The sequence below is a fragment of the Chinchilla lanigera genome, unplaced genomic scaffold (assembly GCF_000276665.1).
Source record: "Chinchilla lanigera isolate Chin_1 unplaced genomic scaffold, ChiLan1.0 scaffold00066, whole genome shotgun sequence".
Taxonomy (NCBI): Eukaryota; Metazoa; Chordata; class Mammalia; order Rodentia; family Chinchillidae; genus Chinchilla; species Chinchilla lanigera.
Window position 1 is genome coordinate 12,736,989 of NW_004955467.1, and position 23,268 is coordinate 12,760,256.

Here is a 23,268-nt window from a genome sequence, read left to right on the forward strand (position 1 = left end):
GTTGGTGTAGCTGAGCTCCCTGAGAAGACGGGTGGGTTTGACCCTGGTCATGTACGGTTCACTGAGTTATTATCAGTAGAGCATAGTGGACCTGGAAAGGTCTGTCTGAAGTCTCTGCCTCTCTTGATCACTGTTGATTTCTCTTTAATCATAGCCTTGTTTTTTCTTTTTTGCAACTGGGAATCAAACTCAGGACCTTGTGCTTGCCAGGCAGGTGCCATGCCGCTGAGCTTTTTCCTTTTGTAACTTTGCTTTGTGCTGATTTCCAGTGAAAACTTTCCCTGTAGGACAGGAACAATATAAAAGTGGAAACAGGGCTTTGTTCTCGGCTCTCAGGCGGACACTGGTCCCTCGAGGGATGCCAGCAGTAAACTGCTCTTTGGCCTATTACTCCGTGTCTTGTCAGTTCTGTCCGAGATCCTGTGCAGTCTCCTGCTTCAATGCTACCCGTGGATTCCCACCCAAAGAATGGCCTCTTGAGTGCTCTAAGCAGGGACTTTCTTCATACTGTAAGCCTGAGGCCAGGAACCTCATTCCCCCATCCCTGCCCTAAATACAGTGCCTGCCCTGCACTTGTATATATATTAGCTTAGTAATATGCATCGGCGAGAAGCACAGCAGTGACAGAGACCCATTTCAGTCAGCCTAGGGTTGAGGGCTATTTCTTGTTAACAAAGCAAGCCTCAGGCACTGAGGCTACTGCACCCAGTGAACAAGGTCCTCATTTGAGCTCTCTGCTTCTGTTTCTACCCCAGGGAGAACAAAGACATCCAGAGGTGGAGGAGTGGAAACAGCACTGAGTCAGGGATTGAGTTCGCTGGGGCCAGGAGTGGTGGTGGTGCCTGTAATCGCAGCATTCGGGAGGCTGAGGCAAGAGGATCACTGCATGTTTGAGGCCAGCCTGGGTGACATGAGTTCAAGACCAGCCTGACAGACCTTGTCTCAAAAAACAAAACAAAAAAAAAAACATTTGCTGGGTACAGTGCTGTATGCCAGGAATTCCAACTACTTGGAGGCTGAGGCAGGAGATCTCAAGTTCAAGGCCAGCCTAAGCAAGTTAGCAAGACCCACAGATATAAACACTTTCCATTTCCAGAATGGTCTTTCTCATTTTATTATTACCACTCAGTAATGCCAGCTGTAATCACTGGGCACTGGACTGTAAACTCAAGGTTGCCTTAGGGTTGAGGTCTTAGAAAAACAAGTTGTAGAAGTCGGGTATCACAAACTTGGTGGGGACTTGGGGACAGTTACCTGGTGCTGTTAATACACACAGCTCCTTGTGATGTGTTTTTCTGTGCTGAGAGCTGCAGTCCCTTCCTACCACTGCTCCAGATCCCCTGACAGGTTGGGCTATGGGGGGCGCTCAGACTGGCTGCTGGTCCAGGCCTGGGAAGGAAGCAGCTAGAGCTCAGAGACTTCCTTGTCGTCTAGTTATTTCTGAGGAGGTCGTATTTGTGCCTATTAATATCTGAAGGTGCAGAAGAAAGATGTAAATGGCCACAGGAGAACAGCAGCAGAACAGGCTGCCGAGAACCTGGTATCGGCCGCCCAGCTTTCACCTCGGCAGAATGAGGAACCCATAGTGAAGTGCATCTGCATGGTGCAGCCAGAGTCCTGGAGCCCAGGCTCCCTGTTTCATGCCAGGAGACACCGATGGCACGTGAGTATCAGGGCCTACGAGTTCCACACAGCGTTCTCTTTGTTATCAATGAATGGGGCTCCAGCTTAGAGAGGAAAAGAGCATGTGGCTGCCAGAGGCGGGCAGCCTGGGTATTCTCCCAAGCTGGGGTCATCCAGGTCCCCACGGTTTCTGTGTATGGGCTTGTCCAGCGTCTGGTCACTAGGGGGGCCAGTTGTTCTCACACACACGCAGCGGGGCTCCTTGGACCCAGGCTTATACAGCTTCCTGGGGACGCCAATCCAGTCTCTGCTTACACCTCCACTGAGGACAGAAAGAGAGGACTTCTTAAAAGCATTCATTCACAGTTCTCTCTGGAGAAGAGAGAGGTAGCAAGCCAGGCCTTATGAAAAGGAGAAGCCGTGCCACTTCCCGTCTTGGTGTTGTCCCGGACACGGTCCTGCAGCAGCCAGCCTGAACCTTATGCTCTCCTGACTTGCCCTGCACAGCGCCAATGCCCCTGTCTCCAGGCTGATGGCACAGTCAAGGTCCCTTTCATTGCGCTCCCCAGCCCTGCTCCCCAAATTAAGGCAAGGGAAATGGGTGAGGATACAGAAGCTGGGCCTCCTGAAAGCCTGTGGTTCTGACTATGCTCTCGTCCACACAATCAACAGCTTCCCTGTACAACAGAATGGGTCTACACAGCACTTAGGGACGTGGCCCGTCTGCCCTTTGCAATGGCAGAAACATTCCTGTTCCTCCTCAGTGATAGACTCTTACTCTGAGGCCCCTGTGACGGTTAACTGACATGTCAGCTTGAGTAAGAACCGACTTAGTAAAACTCTGGGTGCGTCTGTGGATGACTGACACACAGGCTACAAATGGGGGAGGGAAGATCCACATCTGGAAGGGCACCAACGAACAGCCTTGTAGCCTGGATGGAATAAAAAGGGAAAGAAGACCATCCGTCCTTTGCTTCTTTGGAGAAGCTCCCGTCTTCAGAAGTGCCTCTGGATGTTTGTCTCCAGTTCCTTCAGGCTTCCAGTGCAGACTCCTCAGCCTTCCAGTGCTGACCCTTCGACTTTCTGACACTGACACGTACAGGACTACAGTGAGCTCCAGCCCTTCCACCTTCAGCTAGCCCTTCCAGCACCCAGGGGACCATTCTGCATTCTTCACCTCTGATTCCGCAAGGAGCCATAAGCCCACTTAGTAACTCCTTTGTATAATCATACGTATATTTTATATTAAGTCTGTTTCTCTAGTGAATCCTAACTTATACATCACCCTTTTTTTCCATAGTACTAGAAACTGAATCCAGGACCTCACACAGCCTAGGCAAGTACTCTTAACTTTGAGGCTGGCAGGTTTGTCTACTTTCTGGTTTCCTTTGCCCCCTTAAGAGCTAAAGACCTGGGGATGTAGCTCAGCCGCACGGTGCCTGCCCAGCAAGGGTGAGGTCGTGGGTTCAACTCCTGGTACCAAAAAAAAAAGCTGAGGATGAGAGGACCAAGATGGTGGAGCAGTAAGCAGCACCGAAAGAGCTTCTCAGAGTCACCATCCAGATGCTAGAATATAGCAATGTGAGGAAGACAAGAGGGAGGAAGGAAGTGAAGGGAGAATTGAAGCTCGCAGAGAGAGTGAAGAGAAAAACTTCAATGAAGAAGAAGCAGGTAGCTGGTGGCGCTTTCTCCCTGAGATGGGGCCCACGGTGCAAGAGAAGCGGTTCAGACCTGCGGGCACACGGTGAGTGCTGGTGTACCTAGAGGCCTCCACAGAAAGACACAGCAGTGGAGAGGCACGCAGACATGAAGGACTGCACTAGCTGGTGGTGGGTGTGGAGGGCTTAGTCATCCTGCACAAGAGAGCGATTGGCCAGGAACCATTTTGGAGAGGGGCTGGTTGAGCTCAGAACTCAGAGCAGCTACTGGCTCTATTTAGTGGCTCTCAGCTGGGCCCAGGCCCGCAGAAGGTGGGCTGCAGGAGGAATGAGTCTGATCTTGGTCAGAAGGCACAGGCTCAATGAGATTATGCACTACCCCACCTAAAATCGACTGCTGGCTTGCTGGGAGAAATTATGGATCAGGACTCGGTCACACACTGTCTACCAGTGACAGCAGAGAAATCTGGAAGCGGACCTTTTTCTTTTTTTTCTCTCTTTCTCTCTTGTTTTTTGTGGTTGTTGTGTGGGTTTTCTGTTTTGTTTTGGTCTTTTTGAGACAGAATCTCACTATGCAGTTCAGGCTGGTCTTGAATTCACTTTGTAGCCCAGGCTGACCTCAAACTCACAAGGATCCTCCTGCCTCAGCTCCCCAAATGCTGGGATTATGGGCACACGCCACCATGCCCGGCTTGTTGTTGTGGTTTTGTTTTTGTTTTTTGTTTCTGTTTTTTTTCTCCTTCATTCTCCTTATATGAGTGTGAACATAATGTGCAGTATAGTTTATAGCCTGAATGTGCAGTATAGTTTATAGCCTCTTTGTGGTTGTGTTCAGTTCTGTTTCTCTTTTTATCTCTTCCTTCTCTCTTTCCCTTAACTCTTCCACACCAGTTTCCCAAAGTTAACATGATCCCCCTTTGTCCTCCAGCCTTCTAATCTCTTTCTCTTCTTCCACTTCTCTATTTTCTCCCTAACCCAATTTAAATTTTAACCCCTGAGGGCAAAATTGACATATTAAGGACTCTCATACTGCATACAATGTTCTGGTTTCTTCCAGATTTTGTTATATAAATCTAACTAATAGTTTGTACAGTTAAAGGTGGCAAGTTAAATGCTTAACTCAGTTTGTCATTTTCTAGGGTGTGTTGGATGCTATTATCATTGGGACCACCATCGCCGAAAGTGACATAATTGTTCTAAACAGCTGTTCTTCCTGGTATTTGAAGACTGAGACTGACTACAGGTCATAGAAAATACTGTGGCACAGAGCCAAAGAACCAGGGGCTGGGCCAAACAGGCAGCAACTACTTATCCCCCCCAAACTGAAGAGGTAGGATCTTGCAACAGACTCAAAACCCCAAAACCAGCTACATATGGAAGATAACTTGGAGATGTACTCATTTCCTAAGGGTTCTAAATACTAGCAATAAAGCAACCCACCATAGACAATTTATAAACATCACCCCAGGAACTAAACTAAAACAGAAGAAAAGAAAATGAGACAACACTTAAACAAGATGCAACCCTAGACATCCACTTTACTAAAGGCAAACCCAGGGGGAAGTGAAATGGGTCAATCTGAAAGCCACCCACCTGGCCTCTTCGAAGTGATTACAACAAAGCAAATGAATGAGGCTCTAGAAAAAATAAAATCAGAAATAATTCTCAGATAACTGCAGAGATGGTATCCACAAAGAAAACCATGCTTAGTGACTCTAGAGCAGATACAGACAAAAAAAAAAACAAAAAAATAGAGGAGCTTAAGAAAATTATGGAAGCCATGAATGCTCAGCATAGGAAAGAAATGGAATCCATAAGGCAGACTCAAGCAGATATCCAGGGGAATAAAAGTTCCATTGAAAGTATCTGCAACAGATCAAGCCAATGTGAGGACAGGATCTCAGATATAGAAGACAGGATTGTGGTTAGCAATCATGAAAAGAAAGATTTTTTTAAAAATGGCAAGGGACCATGAGAAATCAATATAGCAGCTGCTAGATGAGGCAAAGAAGAATAACTTAAGATTGACTGGAGTCAATGAAAAAGCAAAAGATAGCACAAATGATATAAAAAAAACTGTTCATGGACGTCATGGCAGAAAACTTCCCTGGTAGAGAAAAAGAATTTGACATAAAGTTAAGTGAGTCATATAGAACTCCAATTAACCATTATCAAAAAAAAATTCTACAGCCAGGCATATCATTCCAAGTAAGATTCCAAAAATTCCACACAATAGGGGCTGGGGATTTAGCTCAGTGGCATAGCGCCTGCCTGGCAAGTGTGAGGTCATGAGATCGAGTCCCAGTACTGGAAAAAAAAACAAGAAAAAAAAAATTCCACGCAAGAATAGAATCTTAAAAGTTGTTAGGGAAAAGAAACAAATCACTTATAAAGGAAAGCCCATCTGATTTCTCAGCACAAACCCTTAAGTCAAAGAGAGCAAGTATTTAAGTTCTAAATGAAAACAGTCTTCAACCCAGATTGATATACCCCACAATACTATCTTTATAAAACTGATAGAGAAGTAAGATACTTCCATGACAAAGAACATCTGTGGAAATTTATGACCACCAAACCAGCACTCCAAAATATTTTGAAGGACATTCTACAAAGAGATAACAAGGACTACAACTCCATGAATCTCAAAAGAAGGAATTCACTAGGCAAGGCAAACAAACGGAGGAAAAAAGAAAAGAGGGGGAGCCAATGATAGGAAAATAATATGACAAGGATAAGTCACATATCAGCTATAACCATCAATGTTAATGGTCTCAATTCACCAATCAAAAGACACTGACTGGCAGAATGGCTGAAGAAGCAAGATCCAAAAATATGCTGCCTACAAGAAACACATTTAATTAAAAAAGAAATTCATAGTCAAAGGATGGAAAACAATACTCCACGTGACAGAAATCCAGAAAAAAGCAGGGATAGCTATTTTATTTGTAAAGTAAACTTCAGGCTAAGACTGATTAAGAGAGATAAAGAAGGTCACTACATCCTTGTAAAGGGAACAATCCAAAAGGAAGAGATAACAATCACATATATGTATGCAACAAATACCAGTGCATTCAACTATATAAAACAAATATTAGTGGGCATGGAAAATCAAATAAGCACTAATACAATTATAATGGGGGGCCTCAATACCCCACTGTCACAAAAAGACAGATCAACCAGACAAAAAATCAACAATGAAATATTAGAACCAAACCAAACTTCTGAACAAATGGACTTAGTAGATGTACAGTGTTCCACCTCACAACATCAGAATACACATTCTTCTCAGTTGCACATGGGATGTTCTCCAAAACAGACCACACGGTAGTGCACAAAATATGCTTAAGTAAATGCAAAGAAATCAAAATTATCCCATGCATATTATCAAACCATAATGCAACAAAATTGAAAATCAATGGTAAAAGAAACCACAAAACTTGATAAACACATGGAAATTAAATAGCACCCTCCTGAACAACCAATGGGTCACAGACAAAATTGAAGAAGAAATTAGACAGTTTCTACAATTAAATGCTAATGACAATAAAACATACTGGAATTTATGGGACACAATGACAGCAATCCTAAGAGGAAAATTTATACCCATATCAGGAAAATAGAACAAACACAAATAAACAACTTAATGGTGAACCTCAAACATCTAGAAAAAAAAGAGCAGGCCAAGTCAAAAGCTTGTACAAGGGAGGAAATTATAAAGATCAGAGCAGAAATTAACACAGTGGAGACTAAAAAAAAAAAAAAAACAAAGAATCAGTGAATCAAAGAGTTGGTTCTTTGAAAGATTAAATAAAATCAGCAAACCATTAGCCAACCTTATCCAAAGAAAAGACTCAAATCTATGCAATTAGGAATGAAACAATGAAATCACAATGGACCCTGCAGAAATCTAGATCATCTATACCTACTTTGAAAATTTGTATTCTAATGACATGGAAGATGCAGATGAAATGGACAGATACCCAGACACATATGAAAGCTGAATCAAGAAGATATAAAAATCCTAAAGAAACCAATATCGATCAATGAAATCAAAAATGTAATTAAAAACCTACCAACAAAGAAAAGCCCAGGCCCTAAACAATTCACTGCTGAATTCCTGATCACACAGGAACTATCACAAAGAATCAACAACCGGGATCTCTTCTTATTTAAAAAGCTTTTGCACCACAAGGGAAACCACCAACAGAGTGAAAAGAAAACCCACAACGTGGGAAAAAAAAATGTTTTCCAGCTGTTCCTCAGACAAAGGATTACTATTGAGAATATATAAAGAACTCAATTTGGAGTGAGGTCCCTGGCAGCAGCCCTGGGTCCCAGCAAAGCAGACAGAGCAAGGGCTACACAGGAGACAGACTGACGAATCAGAGGGCAAGATGGAAAGAGCCAGTTTTTAGTTTCTGGTATTTGGGGGATTGTTTCTGATTGGGCAGTGGCTTTGGCAGGGTTGTGTACTATACCTCAGAAAAACAAATGGCACAAACTGTGGGTCCCAAGATGGACCAACAGACTCGGGTCACTGCCACTGTCCAATCGAGACTGATGGGCCATCGCCCCCATCCTGTGGCTCCGAGGCATAGCGCTGCTGCAAACCACTGAATGTACAGCCCAGGCTGGGGGCGGTGGGGAGGAGCCCCTGGGGGAGGGGGCTTCTCCTTTTGTTTGGGGCTGTGGCGGGTGGGAGAGATGAGACTGAGGGGCTGCCATGTAGACACGTGTTCCTTGGGGTGGAGGGGCTGAGGAGGGCCTGCCTCCCTCTCCAACCCAGCCATGGCCCCTCTTCCTTCCTCACCCCTATCTGTTTTGACTGCGAGTCCAGCTCACCTTTGCCCTCAATATGTAACCAAAGGAAAACTCAAGTAAAAAAAGAACTCAAAAAAAACATGCCTCTTAAATTTAAAGACCCAATCCAAAAATGGGCATTTGAGAATGAATACACACCTCAGATAAATACAAACAGCAAAAAAAATAGGAAAAAATGTTTAGTATCACTGGTCATTTGAGAGATGACCAGTGGTAAGTTAAAACAACACTGTGATTCCATCTCACCCCAGAAAGAATGGCTAATATCTAGAAATCAGCCAATAACAAATGCTGAAGGGGCTGTGGGGAAAAAGGAACCCCTCTCCACTACTGGTGGGAGTGTAGGCTGGTGCAACCACTGTGGAAATCAGGATGGAGATTCCCCGAACAGTAGGATTGGAGGTCCCATTCGACCCAGCTATTCCCCTTCTGTTTTCCCAGAAGAATTAAAAACATCATACCACAGCGATATATGTGTACCCATGTTCACTGCAGCACAATTTGTAATAGCTAAATCTTGGAAAAAACCCAAATGCCCATCAACTGAGGAATTGGATCTAAAAAAGATGTGGTCTTTTTGTACAATGGAGTAGTACACTCAGCCATATTGAAGAATAAACTGGAGACTTTTTTTTTTGTCTTTTTGAGACAGGGTCTCACTATGCAGTTCAGGCTGGCCTTTAACTCATGGAGCCCAGGCTGGCCTTGAACTTGCAATGATCCCGCTGCCTCAGCCTCCCGATGCTGGGATTACAGGCATGCACCACCACGCCCAGCCTGGAGACTTTTATAGATAAATGAATGCAATCTGAGACCATACTCATGAGTGAAATAAACCAGACCCACATGTGTAAACATTGTATTGCCTCCACAGTGTGAGAAGCTGAAAGAGTAAATAAGATCCAAAGTGTACAATAGATATGGTAAAATGGGAAGAAACTTCGAAAAGAAAGAGAAACTGGTATGGGGGAATGGAGAAAAGAAGGATGGGAAAAAAAAAGAAAAAAATTATATATATATATAGTATATGAAGTAATCACTGTGGCATCATTCCTAGTCTAGCTTACCGTACTTTGTTCTTATATGAAAAGGCTTTTCCATGTAGCCTGCACTTCCTGGAATGTCAGAATGTGCAGTGCTTTTAAAGCACCCTCTGTAGCCATCCCGCCACGGGCCCACCTCCCTGTCCCTCTCCACTGCAGGCAGGAAGATTTGTGCTGACGAAGACAGGAAGCCCGGGCCCATGGATAGCTGAACAGGCTGAAGCAAGCAGGAAATGGTACTTGTGCTTTCTCTTTCTCAGACCAAGGTTCTTCCTTCAGCAGGGTGGCTTGGGGATGGGGGTGCCGCAAGATAAATTTCAACCCTCGTGTTTTCTTTTAGTTATCCAGAGAAAAGTGACACCGCCAGTAATTTCTAAATTCCCCAGAATTTACGTACAGCCAAAGGTGAGAGACACTACCACAGCCCATAGGTATTTTGAAAAACTTCCCGAGTTAATAATTCATGGGTTCCCTGAATAATATGGACAGAATGGCCTGGAAGTTGTGATTTGGGAGACAGGCGGAAGGGAGCGGGAGGGAAGCCTGCTTACCTCTTCTGCGAACACCAGAGCCGGCTGCCCTTGGCGGCGCTCCACTCAGCATTGCATGGGGGGAACTTCTGCTTCTCTCGCTGGGCCTGTTTATCAGCCTCTAAGCCCTTGGCCATCGCGGCTTCAACGCGGGTCAGCTCCGGGGTGGGCAGCCCATCCTCTCCGTAGAACCTTCCTATCACCCTTCCTGTGCGGACAGGAGGCTGGGGTCAGAGTAACAGTGGCAGTGAGCTCTGTAAGCGCTTGGAGTGAGGCTCAAATTCTCACAGGTTTGGACTGCAAGGCACCCCCAACAACCTGCTGTGTGCTCACTAAGAACTTGCTTTGGGGGAAATGTTCAGGTGTGTGAAGCTTCGGATGGAATGCAGGGCCTCGCACGTGCCAGTAAAGCACGCAAGCACTGAGCTGCACCCCAGCCCTAGGGGCACTTTGGGGCCTTCTATCCCAGCCATTCATCTTAAACGACTGCAGATGAAAGCATCCCGTGCTAGCCACAGAGTCCTTCGGTACAGAAATGATCAGATCTTCCTTACCTCCCACCACTGGTTCGCTAAGCGTGGAGCCGCGTGGGTGATTTTATCAGTCTCTGCAGTGCTTGGGCATACATGAATACATGACAAAAAAATGGCTTATTGGCTGATGTGTTTTTGTGGCACATTTCTTCTAATGTCAAACTGTTTTTGCCTTATGTAAGTGTAAATCAGTCATTTCTCGAGCACTTACTCAGTAACAGGCACTATGCTAGGACTTTCCCAACACGTTTAGTCCTCACAGCAAACCCACGAGAGAGAAGTAACTGTTCTCATATTTGTAGGAGAGAAATCGGGAGACTGGGTGCCTGAGGAAGTCCATGAGGCTGGTAAGCGGTCTGACTCTGTTAAGGTTTAGATCTGAGATATCCCCCCTCATCGCAGGTGCTCAGAGGCACGGCTGTGGGGGAGCGTGGGGGCTTTGTGCTCACTGGTGGATTCCTCCACTGGTGCTGCTGCAAGGTGGGACCTGGTTGGAAGAGGCAGGCCATTGGGCAGGGACCTGGAAGGCATCTGTGCATCCCCTTCTCCTGCTCCTCCCTCCCTTTCTGCTTTCTGGTCACCGTGATGTGAGCAGCCTTCCTGTGCCAGCCCCTTCCTCCAGGGCTTTGTGCCTTAGAGCCTGCTGACCAGAAATTGAAAGCGTGAGCCAAAATATAATCCTCGGGCCGGGGAAGATAGCTCAGCAGCATAAGTGCCTGGCCACCAAGTGCAAGGTCCTGAGTTCGATTCCCAGTACCAAACACCCCCCCCAACAAAAAAAATATAATCCTCTCCTCCTTTACGCTGTGGATGTTAGGTATCTTGTCTCTCTTCTGGCCCGGTCATTCAGTTTTATACATGTAAGTGGAAACTTTTTTTCACTTAAAATGCCTGTTAAAATTTCTTAAAGTCTAAGCTATGGAGGTAGTGGAGGCAGTGACCAAGTGCTCCATAGCCTGTAGGCCAGCAGCAAAAAAGGCCTGGAGGAAGGGGCTGGCACAGTTTTCCTGGGTGCAGGGACCTGATGTGTTTAAGTCCTGCAGGGCCAATGCCCTGTCACAGGGCAATGGAAGTAACAGAAAGCCCTCTGGGAGGCTGGATCAAGTAGGACGTGTTAGGGTGTGTGTCTAGATGTCCCCCCAAAGCCTCATGAGGTCAGAGGTGGGGCTTGTTCAGAAATGGCTGGATCTAGAGTGTGTGATGCTGGAACTGATTCTTGGTGCAGTGCTAGGATCAAGGGCACTAGGGTTAAGAGTGTGAGTGCTACCTGTCCTAAATACTCCGGATAAGATAAAGGGGACAGAAAGATGCTGTTAAGATCCCTTGCTGGCTTGTTTATGCTGTCTTATACTTGCCATGAACTGGTTCTCCTCTGCATGGCCTGTCTGTCATGCCACCCAGCCTGGGAGCCAGCCGATTATGGACTGAAACCTCTACAGACTGTGAGCCAAATTGTAGCCACATAACCCTTTTCCCCTTTAATTCTGGGTATGGATATTCTGTTTCAGCAACAAGGAAAGAAACTGAGCCAGGAGGTAATGTGGACACCTGCCCCCAGCCATGTGGGTCCAACCTCTACAACCGCCAGGAACTGGCTGGGATTCCAGTGCTACATGTATTCAGCAAGTCCATTAATTAGTCCATGTTCTCAAGCCCCTTCCCTGACTTTCCCAAGCCTGTTTGTCACTTCTGTCTTCTATTATCTGGATGAGCCCTGGATCTCTGACTCTCTCACATTCAAATATGCACCTTCCTTGGTTCCCGCCTAGCCATTCGAACTTGTCAGTCTTAGCTCTAAAGTATATCCCAATTTGGTCTACTCTTCTCCATTTCCATTGTTATCATCCTAATCCAAACCAGGATATATTGCATAAACCTCCCAACTAGTCTCTGTTTCAGGTTAGCTCTTCCTATAGTTCTCTCTCCACAAAGCAACTGGGTGCTCTTTTATTATTATTATCATTATTATTATTATTATTATTATTATTATTAATTTCATTTTATTTTTTTGGTGGTGCTGGAGATTAAGCCCAGGGCCTTGTGCATGCAAGGCAAGAGCTTTACCACTGAACCACATTCCCTGCCCCTGGGTGCTCTTTTAAAACATGAGTCATATGTCATTTTTATGCATGATCAAAACTCTCTAATAGCTTTTTTTTTTTTCTTGAGACAGGGTCTAGCTATGCAGTTCGGGCTGGCCTTGAGCTCACTTGGTAGCCCAGGCTGGTCTCGAACTTGCAAAGATCCTCCTGCCTCAGCCTTTTGAGTGCTGGGATTACAGGTGTATGCTACCACGTCCGGCCCCTAATAGCTTCTTAAAGCACATGGATAAAATACAAACTTGGGTGGGGGGATTGCAACAGAGTCTTGCTATGTAGTCCAGGCAGGCGTTGAACTCTCTGTGTAGCCAGGGTCCTGGCCTACAACTTGCGGGGATCCTCTTGCCTCAGTCCTGAGTGCAGGCATTACAAGGGCACACCACCATGCCCCATTTTTTTTTTTCTTTTTTTTGCAATAGAATATAAGCTTCTTATCTGAGCCTCTGAGACCTATAACCATTTGATTTGTGGTACTGAGGACGGCACCCAGGACATGTTAGACAAGCACTCCAGCACTGAGGTACATCCCTAGCCCTCTTTATTTTGAGACAACGTCTCACTAAGTTACTCAGGCTGGCTTCAAACTTGCCATCCTCCTGGCTCAGCCCCCTCCTGCCTCACCTGGATTACAGGATGGGCCATGGTGCCCTGCTCTACCATTTGACTTCTGTTTGTTTCTTCCTAAGCTACTTCCTCTTCCATTTATAGTCAGCTCCAGCACATTCTTCTCTATTCCCTGACCATGTTTCATGCCTCCCCACCTTAGGCACTGATGCTCCCTCTGCCTGAATTCTCTTCCAGAGTCACACCACTGACTGATTTGGAACCCTATCTGGAGTTATTCTCTGTGTTTTTTATAGTATGACTCTCACCACCAGGGAGGCCCAGCACTCAAAACACCTTCTACAGAGCAGTCACTCCACTTGTTAGATGAATAAATGAAGGGCCCAGAAGTGTCCCAGGCCCTCAGTTGTTGGGTTGGCTGGCACAGAACTTTCAGTTATAGAGGGGAGCCATATTATACAGTGACAAGCCTGTCCTGATGAGTTTTAGACATGAGACCATAAGGACAGCAGAAAAGGGCGGAGAGAAGGGAGGCACTGCACAATGAGAACAGTGGGTTTTTTTGTTTTTGTTTTTGTCTTTTGCCTTTTTGAGACAGGGTCTCACTGTGCAGTTCAGGCTGGCCTTGAGCACACTCTGTAGCCCAGGCTGGTCTCAAACTCGCAATGATCCTCCTGCCTCAGCCTCCTGAGTGCTGGGATTACAGGAGTGTGCCACCACACCCGGCGAGAACAGTGGTTACTAGTTCAGTCTCTAAAGCCAGTTCTGTATCCAGAGCACAAAAGTCATCACATTTTCCCTTGAGGCCCAGTTGTGCGGCTGCCACCAGGACTTCCTGACTACCTTCAGTTCAGTCTGTGTCCTAACAATACACCTTCATCCCTTCACCTGGTCCTCACCCTGCAGATGGGGCAGGAACTGTATCGTCCTCACTCATGGCCCCCGTGAGGCACAGAGCCACAATTTACCAAATGCAGACATTCAAGTACATCCTGAGTTTAATTAAAATCCTTCTCAGGCATTTCCAACCATTTGCCTTCTCCGCACGCACCTTAGACATTGCTCCAATATGACTGGTTCACTTGTCACCTCAGGAACACTTCTAGTTAGCCTCCCATATCTCAGTACAGAGGGACCTAGAATCTTTTTGCTCATTCTCATTGCTTTATGTTGCATTTTCTTTATTAATCCAGCAATGTTTCAACTGATGTTTGGCAACCTCATGGGAAACAGCAAGAACCAGGCCTTTAAAGTGCAGACGGTCAGCTGGTCAGAGGTCAGCTCCTTTACAGCAGACGTGGCTGTGGTCTCAGGAACAATGTGTGCCAGATAAAGAAGTGTGTGCCAGAGGTTAGGATGACAGAGGTCAGTGATGATGAGGCGGGGATTGGAATTGGAAAGGCACAAGTTTAGATGTTATGAAAATAGCCCTGGCCAGTTGGACGTGGAGGGAACAGAGGAATGAGTAAAAATGCTACTGGCCTCAGAAAAGGTTACTCAAACATTCATGACAGAAGCAGATGATCAGAGGTATCAGAAACAGGGAAAAGAGTTGGGTATGGTGGCACATGTTTATAATCCCACCACTTGGGAAGCTGAGGCAGGAGGATCACCATGTTTGAGCCCAGCCTGGGCTACATAGTGAGTTCAAGCCCAGCTTAAAATTCACAGTGAGATCCTGTCTCAAAAAACCAAAATAAGGAAGGAAGGAAGAAGAAAAAGAAAGAAAAAGAAAAAGAAAAAGAAAAAGAAAAAGAAAAGAAAAGAAAAGAAAAAGAAAAAGAAAAAAAGAAAAAGAAAGAAAGAAAGAAAGAAAGAAAGAAAGAAAGAAAGAAAGAAAGAAAGAAAAAGAAAGGCGCCCAATGTGGTGGTGCACATCTGTAATTATAGCACTCTGGAGGAGGAGGCTGAGGCAGGAGGATAACTATGAGTTAAAGAGTAGCTTGGGCTATAATAGTAAGTTCAAGGGCAGCCTGGGATATACAGCAAGATCCTGTCTCAAAAAATAAATATATTGGGCCGGGCACAGTGGCAAACACCTGAAATCCCTGTACCTGGGAGACTGAGGCAGAAGAACTGCTGCAAATTTGAGGCCAGCCTGGGCTACACAGTAAGTTTATTTTGTTTTGTTTTGTTTTTTGTCTTTTGGAGACAGGGCCTCACTATGCAGTTCAGGCTGGCCTTGAGCCCGCTTTGTAGCCCAGGCTGGTCTCCGACTTGTGACAATCCTCCTACCTTAGCCTCCCGAGTGCTGGGATTACAGGCCTGCACCGCCATGCCTGGTGGCTACACAGTAAGTTTAAGGCCAGCCTAAACTACATAGCAAGACCCTGTCTCCAAAAAAAAATTTATATTTGTATAAATAAAATAAAAGGGAATTATCAAAACTATACATTAATTTAGGCTTCAAACCTTCCTGGCTGTAAGCTGAAGCCAGATGCATTGAACACAATGAAATAAGGTAGCTACACTCTTGGGGCTTGCTGTTCAGGGATGGTGTAGGCCACCACTGGCTTTAGGCAACTGAGGCCAAAGTAAAGGGCTTGGCAATCCTCCCCCAAGACTGACAGTGAGGGAAATAGGTACCCCATCCATTTTCTTCTGGGGCTAACAGAATTTAAAGTGAAAATTCCAGGGCTAATTTTCAGACTTGTTTTTGGCAGGGGAAGGGGAGGCGGGTAGAGTTTGTGGCCCTGGGGATCAAACCTAGGGGCTCACATATACGAGGCAAGCACTCCCCAGCCCTATTTTTCAGATTTTAACCTCGAGGGCAAGCCCTAAGGAATCCTGGCCCCTTGGAAACAGTTGCAAGACAACCAAGTGAAACCTATATATTTTTTTGTTTGTTTGTTTGTTTTGTCTTTTTGAGACAGGGTCTCTCTATGCAATTCAGGCTGGCCTTCAGCTCACTTGGTAGCCCAGGCTGGCCTCAAACTCCCAACAATCCTCCTGCCTCAGCTTCCTGAGTGCTGGGATTACAGGCGTGCGCCTGGCTCAGAACCCTACTTTTGACATAAACTTTTAAATTCAACTTATAAAATTTATTCCATTAATAAGTCACCTATGGAAGTGACCTGTGGAATACCTACCAACAAATACGTAGTTCTTCTCATAAAATGACAGCCAGTTTTGAAGGGTCAGCATCTCAGAGAAGGACAAATCAGCTACATCATCCACCAGGCCTGCTTCAGAGTAGTCTCCAGTCACAAATGCTCTGGATGCATCTCGGCCTGCAGGAGAGAAGTTTACAACAGATCCAGTTGTACCAACCCAAGAATTTGTTTTCTAGCTGGACATGGTGGCCCATGCCTGTAACCCTAGCTACTCAGGAGGCCAAAGCAGGAAGAGCACAAGTTTGAGCCCAGCCTGGGAAACTTAGCAAGCCTGGCTCACAAAGTAAAAAAATAAAAAGCGTTGGGGATGTAGTTCTAGCATGAATAGTACAGTGCTGTGCAAAGTCCTGAGTTCGATTCCCAGAATCACACACAAAAAATTTCAATCTACTTTCTGAAAAACATCTCCTGACAACCTTAGCCCCAGGGAAATGTAATCGCGCCTTCTCTGGAACAGATGCTTCTGGGTCTGGAACACACAGCTCTGGCGTTCATCATCTTTCAGCAACACATAGCATAGCCGCCCACGGCCTTTGGCTGCCCTGACCCTACCCTCCTGGCTTCCTCCTCCTTCTCTAGCTCCTCACTGCTCACCAGCCTCAGGGGCCAGTTACGGTCCACAGTCTCTCCCTTCACAGACTTTCAAATGCCACCTCTGTGCTGAAGATCACCAAAGCTGTGTCAGCTCAGACTTTTCCCGAGCACCGCCCGTCCACATCCCCCAGCTCTTACAGACATCCTAAGTTCCAAATGTCCATGATGAGTAACGGTCATCAGCAACTCGGCCCCAAGAAGCCTGCATCCCCTCCAGCGTCCCTGTCTGTAAATGCCAAGCAGTTGCTCAATCCAGGAGTGCAGTCCTCGACGCCTTCACCCCTCACATTTAATAGGCGCCCCACTTCTGTGTTTTCTTCCCGAGTTCCTGTATTTGTCCGCCTGTCTCTACCAACCACCAAGCAAGCCCAGGTTGTCATGGTCCAATCTGATCTGCCACAGCAGAACCCTACTGGGTCTCCCCACTTTCATTCTTGTCTCACTAGTATATTCTCCACAGAACACTTAAGATCCCTCCTCCTTTTTTTTTTTCCTGTCTTTTTGAGACAGGGTCTCACTATGCGGTTCAGGCTGGACTTGAGCTCACTTTGTAGCCCAGGCTGGTCTCCAACTCACAAGGATCCTCCTGCCTCAGCCTCCCAAGTGCTGGGACTACAGGCACGCACCACCACGCCCGGCCCCTCCTCCTTTTTTTGCAGTGTGGGGATCAAATCCAGGGCTTTGCACTCAGAGGCCATGCACTCTCAAACTGAGCTACATCCCCAGACCTAGACTGTTATTTCCATCGTAAGTTCACTTCCTTTGCTTTATGGCAATACCCTAATTCCTTAATCTGTCACACAGTGCCTTGTACCAACTGCCACCCACCTTGTCTGCCCACATCCTTCACTGATCACTGAGCTCGCTCTCTCTCTCTCCTCTCCCACTAGTTTAGGGGCATCTGGTAAAACTGGTACTTTTTACTTTTGACACATCACAAAAATCATTCCTTAATTGTAATTCATGGTAACTACTTAAGGTCAATACTTAATGTGTGTGGTATATATTTAATGTCTTTTTTACTAGTCTTTTTTATTTGTTTATTTTGTGTTTGTTTTATTTTGTTTTGTTTTGAGAAAGGGTCTCATGTAGTTTAGGCTGACAATGAAATCACTATGTAGCCCAGTCTGACCTCACACTTATGGAAATCCTCCTGCCTCAGCCTCCTAAGTGCTGGGAATACATCATCACACCTGGATAGTTTTTTTGGGGGGGGGAGGGATGGTCTTTTTTAAAAAGCAATAATTTTGGGCAGCAGCACTCGAGATTAAGCCCAGGAGCACTCCACTATTGAGCTATATCCTCAGTCTTTTATTTATTTATTTATTTTTTACTTTGAGAGACAATCTTACCAAGTTGCTCAGGCTGAGTTGATTTGAGATCCTCCTACCTCAGCCTCCTTATCAGCTAGGATTATAAGAATGAGCCACTGTACCAGGGTAGTATGTTAATTTTTATCAGGGGAAAAAAAGTACACCAAATTCATTTACTATTGATTCCCTAGTATCTGGTACAGTGCCTGATCTTTAGTAAATTCCCAGTAAGTACTCAATGAAATCCATACATTTATAGACAACTGATTTTTAAGAAGGGTGCCAAGTCAATTCAGTGAAAGAAGTTTTATTCAACAAATGATGCTGAGACAATGGAAGAGCCACATTCAAAGGAACAAAACTGGACCCCGTCTCATACCATATATAAAAATTAACTCAATATACATATAAGACCTTAGTATTTCAGCTAAAACTATAAAACTCTTAGAAGAAAACAGGTATACCCAGATGTGGTAGCACATGCCTGTAATCCCAGCACTCGGGATGCTGAAGCAGGAGGATTACTTTGAGTTGGAGGCCAGCCTGGGGTACATAGTGAGTTCAAGATCAGCCTGAACTACATAGTGAGATCCTACCTCAAAAAAAAAAAAAAAAAAAAAAAAAAAAAAGAAAGCAAAGAAAATAGGTATAAATCTTTGTGATTTTGGTTGGACAATGTCCAAAAGCACAAACAACTAGGGAAAAAACAAGATAAACTGTACTTGATCAAAATTTAAAACTTTTGCACATCAAAGAACACGATCAAGCCAGGCATGGTGGAGCACGCCTGTAATCCCAGTACTTGGGAGGCTGAGTCAGGAGGATCATTGCGAGTTCAAGACCAGCCTGGGCTACAAAGTGAGCTCAAGGCCAGCCTAAACTGCATAGGGAGACCCTGTCTCAAAAAAATTTAAAAAAAAAAAAAAAAAAAAAAAGGCCAGCCTGGACTACCTACACAGCAAGATCTACCTACATAGTAAGATCCTGTCTCAAAAAAAAAGTCAAAATATTAATAGACATTTCTGCAAAAAACATGCACTCAACAAGCTCATGAAAAGACGCTCAACATCATTAGGCAATAGTAAAATACAAATAATCAATGCCACAATGAAATATGACTCCAGCCCTACTAAAATAAAAAAAGAAATTAAAAACTTTTGGTAAGGGTGTATATGGAGGAATTAAAATTCTAATGTATTCCTGGTGGGAATATACAATGGTACAGCCGTTTTAGAAGACAGTTTGGCAGTTTACCAACAAGCTTAACCCAGAGTAGCACATGACCTAGCAACTCCACTTCTAGGTATATACCTAGGAGAACTAAAAACACATATTCACAAAAAACCTTATAGACATTTATAGCAGCATTATCCATAATAAGCAAAAAGTAGAACTAACTCTAAAGTCCACTAATTGAAATATAGATAAAATGTGGTATATCTATACAATGGAATAAAAATAGGCCATAAAAAGGAAAGTGCTGGGGGTGGTGGCTCGTGCCTATAATCACAGCACCTGAGAAACTGGGCCAGGAAGACGGTGAGTTCAAGGCCAGCCAGGACTATACAGTAAGATCCTGCCTTTAAAAAAAAAAAAGAATGAAATATTGATACGCTATTGATGAACATTGAAAGGTTATGTGGAGAAAAAAAGGGCTACATGTATTATGCTACTTACATGAAATGCCCAGAAGAGGCAAATGTCTAGAAGCAGAAAGTATATAGGACTTGCCAGGGGCTGGGACTGGTATTAGATATGGAGTTTTTTTTTTTTTGAGGTGATAATATTCTGGAATTAGATAGTCATGGTGTTTATGCAAATTTCTGATTATATATATTTTTTGTCTTTTTGAGACAGGGTCTTGCTATGCAGTTCAGGCTGGCCTTGAGCTCACTTTGTAGCCCAGGCTGGTCTCGAACTCGCAATGATCCTCCTGCCTCTGCTTCCTGAGTGCTGGGATTACAGGTGTGCACTACCACACCCGGCTGATTATATTTTTTAAGACCCACCAAATTGTACACTTTAAAAGGGCAAATTAGCAAGGTGGCGCATGCCTGTAAACCCAGCACCCAGGAGGCTGAGGCATGATGATTGCTTTCAAGGCCAGCCTGGAGTACATAAGACCCTGTCTCAAAAAAAAAAAAAAAGGCAGATTTTCTACACATTGTTTTTCAATAAAAGTAGCTGGGCATTGTAGCACACTCCTGTAATCCTGGCTACTCCTGAGGATGAGCCAGGAGGATTGCAAGTTCATGGCCAACTTAGTGAGACCTTGTCTCAAAATTTAAATAATATTTAAAGCATGGACATGTACATTATACCTCTGTGAAGTCACAGTTCAGAGTTCCTGGCCTCAGTCATTTGCAGGTTCTTCCTTAGAACTAACAACTGTTTGTGGAAACCCCAGCAGTTTTGTGGAAACTGCAAATATCCTCGGCCATTGTATTTTGGCCAGAGGTTTGCAAGTAGCCAACTGGAGAGTGTTATTCAGTTCTCCTTGCTGCCGATGGCCGCCACCCTGTAACGCATCTCCACCCCTGCACTCCCGAATCATAACAGGTTCCATGCCATGTAGCTATCTGGAATGTTCTCCTTTCGTTCTTCTTAATGCCCTAAGATCCCAAAGGAGCCACCAAAATGTCCCATGCCTCCTAAGGCTTTATTAATATAGTATTAAATTAAGTTACTGTTATGGTTTATGTCTGTGTGTCCCCCCAAAGCCTCATGCGGCCATGGGGCAGGCTATTAGAGTTTGAATATGGGTGTGAGAGCTGCACCTGCCCGGGGGTAGATAGTTTGCATATGTAAGGGAGAGGAAAAGAGTGCTTGAGGCCATTCCTCCCCCATTCCGCCCTGGCTGTGGTTGTTGCTTTGCTGTGTTCGTTGCTTTGCTGTGTTCTGCACCAGGAGCTGTAGCTCTCTGCCATGTGCCACTCTGCCTTGTAATGTGCCAAATATGGACTGAAACCCTCACAAACTGTAAGCAAAATAAACCTTTCCTTCCTTAATTTTGGGCGTCAGATATTTTGTCCCAGCAACGAGAGAAAAGTAACCAAGACAGTTACGTAACTTCGGGAGACACAGGATATTTAAGGTTTAACCTATAAAAATAGGCACTCATGGGCATTTTTCTGACCATATCTGAAACTCAGTTTTTCACAACTTGCAGGTGCTCTAAGAACCTAATCCCCCATGGATTGCGTGGGCCCACTGTATCTCAACATTACAGCACTTGCCTAGCACGCACAAGGCCCTGAGTTCAATCCCTAGTACCACACACAAAATTTAAAAAAAATGACTGAATGAACAAATGCATAAATGAACACGCCTGAGACAGTTCTTACTCCTCAGCATCTGGCACAACACAGGGCATGTGGGAGCGGTCAGGAAACAGATGTGTAACGAAAATCTGACACCCAGGAGCTCACCAGACAGGACTGCACATTGCTGATGTCATCCCATAATGTACGGTTTTATGCCCACATTTCTGCATGCATCCACACAGCTGCCCCAGCACTGGCAAAACAGTGAACCAGAAAATGCCTTCAACCGATAGAAAATGCCTTCAAAAAACCTTGGTTCCAGTCCCAGCTGTGCTTTTAACTCACGGTAGCCCTGTTTCGGTCCTGTTCCCTGCAGGACAGTTTAGCTTGCAGGGAAGGAGGTGACTTGTATTTATGTGCCAGAGGCAGCTTTCCAATTCCCCTAAGAAAAAGTAGAGTGGAAAATGTTTATTTATTAACACACACACACACACACACACACACACACACACGGCCACTTTCTTGGTAGTGGTCAATATTTTCAGCTGGTAAGGCAATATCTAGGACTAGGCTGGTGGTTCTGGTCCTGTCAGGGCTTAGTTGTGAAAATTTTATGCAAATCATACTTTTCAATCTCCTCGGTGTAAAATGGGTACAGTACAAAAAAATTTAAAATTGCTTGAGGTCTAATATGCATGCTTTAGTCTGTTTTTTTTTTTTTTTTGTACCGGGAATTGAACTCAGGACCTTGCACTTGCCAGGCAGGCTTGTGCCACTGAGCTGTACCTCCCGCCCAAAATTTCTTTTTCTTTTGGTACCGGGAATTGAACTCAGGATCTTGTTCTTGCCAGGCAGGCACTCCTACCGCTTAACTATATCTCCAGCCCCTGTTGCCGCCTTTTTTTGTTTGTTTTGTTTTTGAGATAGGGTCTCCTTATGCTGCCCAGGCCTGCTGGGATATCCTAGGGTCAAGTAACCCTCCTGCCTCAGCCGTCTGAGTAGCTGGGCCGACAGGTCCCATGTTTCTTACTAAAACTATATAAAGATGACCTTATCCCATGCTCTAACCTTATAGTCTTTTTTTTTAAAGGCACACGAGCGCATTTGTACTGGGAGTCAGAACAATACAAACCAAAGGGACACCTTTTTTTAGGGAAATCCTGGGATGCACGAAGGGTACCTGGGGTCGCGACACACAGTGGGGGCTGAAATTAGGGGAACTGTGAGAGTAGGGAGAGCGTCTCGTTTCGGGGCCGTGAAGGCCCTCCAGGACGTCCGGCGCAAAGCTTCCCCGGGCTCCCGAATCTAGGTAATGGGTAACGAGACACAAGACCTGTTTCTCAAGCATAGGTCACGGCGGTAACAAGGAGGGTACAATCCAGAACAGCCGGCCATGGGCCCGCCCAGCCGGAGACCGAAGCACGGTGAGACAGAGTCGCGGCCGCCAGGGGCGTAGGGCAAATGTGGCGGTCGGGCAAACGGATGAGTAAATGAAAGCGAACGACGAGCAGGCGGTTACAGACCCGCGCAGAGGAAGGGACCTGGACACCCTAATACCTGCGAAGCCGCTATAGTGGGCCCCGGGCTCGTAGTGTCTCCGGCCAGAGGACACGTCGTAGACGCGGCCGAGCAACGCCAAGTAGAGGCCCGGGTCTCCCGGGCCGCCGCGATAGCGCGACAGTTCCTCGGGTATGAAAAGGCGAAAGCCAGCGGAAGAACCACACCAGCCCATCAGCCGTGCTGTTATCACGGCCGCAGCCGCTACGGCCAGGCTCACCAAGAGCCCACGCCAGCTGCGTCTCTGCATTAAGACAACCGCACCCACGCTACACTTCCAAAGTTGCCGCCTCTCTGCCCATAACTAAGATGGCGGAGGCGCCGACCGTGACGTCATGATGCGACTCAGTTTTGGCGAAACGCTCCCTCCCAGGCTCCGACTCTTTCGCATACTTTTTCAGCATAGCTTGTGACCGTGGAGGAACGCCGAGAAGGCGGAGCAAGCGAAAGACCGTCTCTTAAGAATTTATCCGCCCCCAACAAAAATGGCAGCAAGGTAGGCTGCAGGATGACGTAAACATTATGACAGACGCGCTCCCTTGGAAATTAGGATTCCA

General features: G+C 45.6%; 1 protein-coding gene across 4 annotated transcripts; it reads right to left on the reverse strand.

Annotated features, from left to right (window-relative positions):
* Window positions 1-1,083: 1,083 nt before the first annotated feature.
* On the reverse strand, window positions 1,084-23,224 carry LOC102015496 (neuferricin). Of its 4 annotated transcripts, XM_013522067.1 has the most exons (5): window positions 22,712-22,796; window positions 21,500-21,596; window positions 15,961-16,101; window positions 9,697-9,883; window positions 1,084-1,945 (listed from the first exon to the last, which is right to left on the reverse strand). In XM_013522067.1, the coding sequence occupies exons 3-5, from the start codon at window positions 16,013-16,015 to the stop codon at window positions 1,729-1,731; spliced, it is 459 nt and encodes a 152-aa protein (XP_013377521.1). In that variant the 5' UTR covers window positions 16,016-16,101; window positions 21,500-21,596; window positions 22,712-22,796; the 3' UTR covers window positions 1,084-1,728. The 4 variants fall into 4 exon arrangements, with proteins under 4 accessions (XP_013377521.1, XP_005399755.1, XP_005399754.1 ...); XM_005399698.2 differs by lacking the exons at window positions 21,500-21,596; window positions 22,712-22,796 and adding an exon at window positions 23,105-23,224; XM_005399697.2 differs by lacking the exon at window positions 21,500-21,596 and having other exon boundaries at window positions 22,712-23,089.
* Window positions 23,225-23,268: the final 44 nt, after the last annotated feature.

Bases quoted from the DNA above. Each gene is read 5' to 3' on its own strand.
- LOC102015496 (XM_005399697.2), bottom strand. From the start codon at position 22,961: ATGCAGAGACGCAGCTGGCGTGGGCTCTTGGTGAGCCTGGCCGTAGCG. The intron at 16,102-22,711 runs GTATTAGGGTGT...TCTCTCCTGCAG, and splicing joins CCACTATAGCGGCTTCGCAG to GCCGAGATGCATCCAGAGCA. The intron at 9,884-15,960 runs GTAGGTATTCCA...CTGTCCGCACAG, and splicing joins GAAGAACTACGTATTTGTTG to GAAGGGTGATAGGAAGGTTC.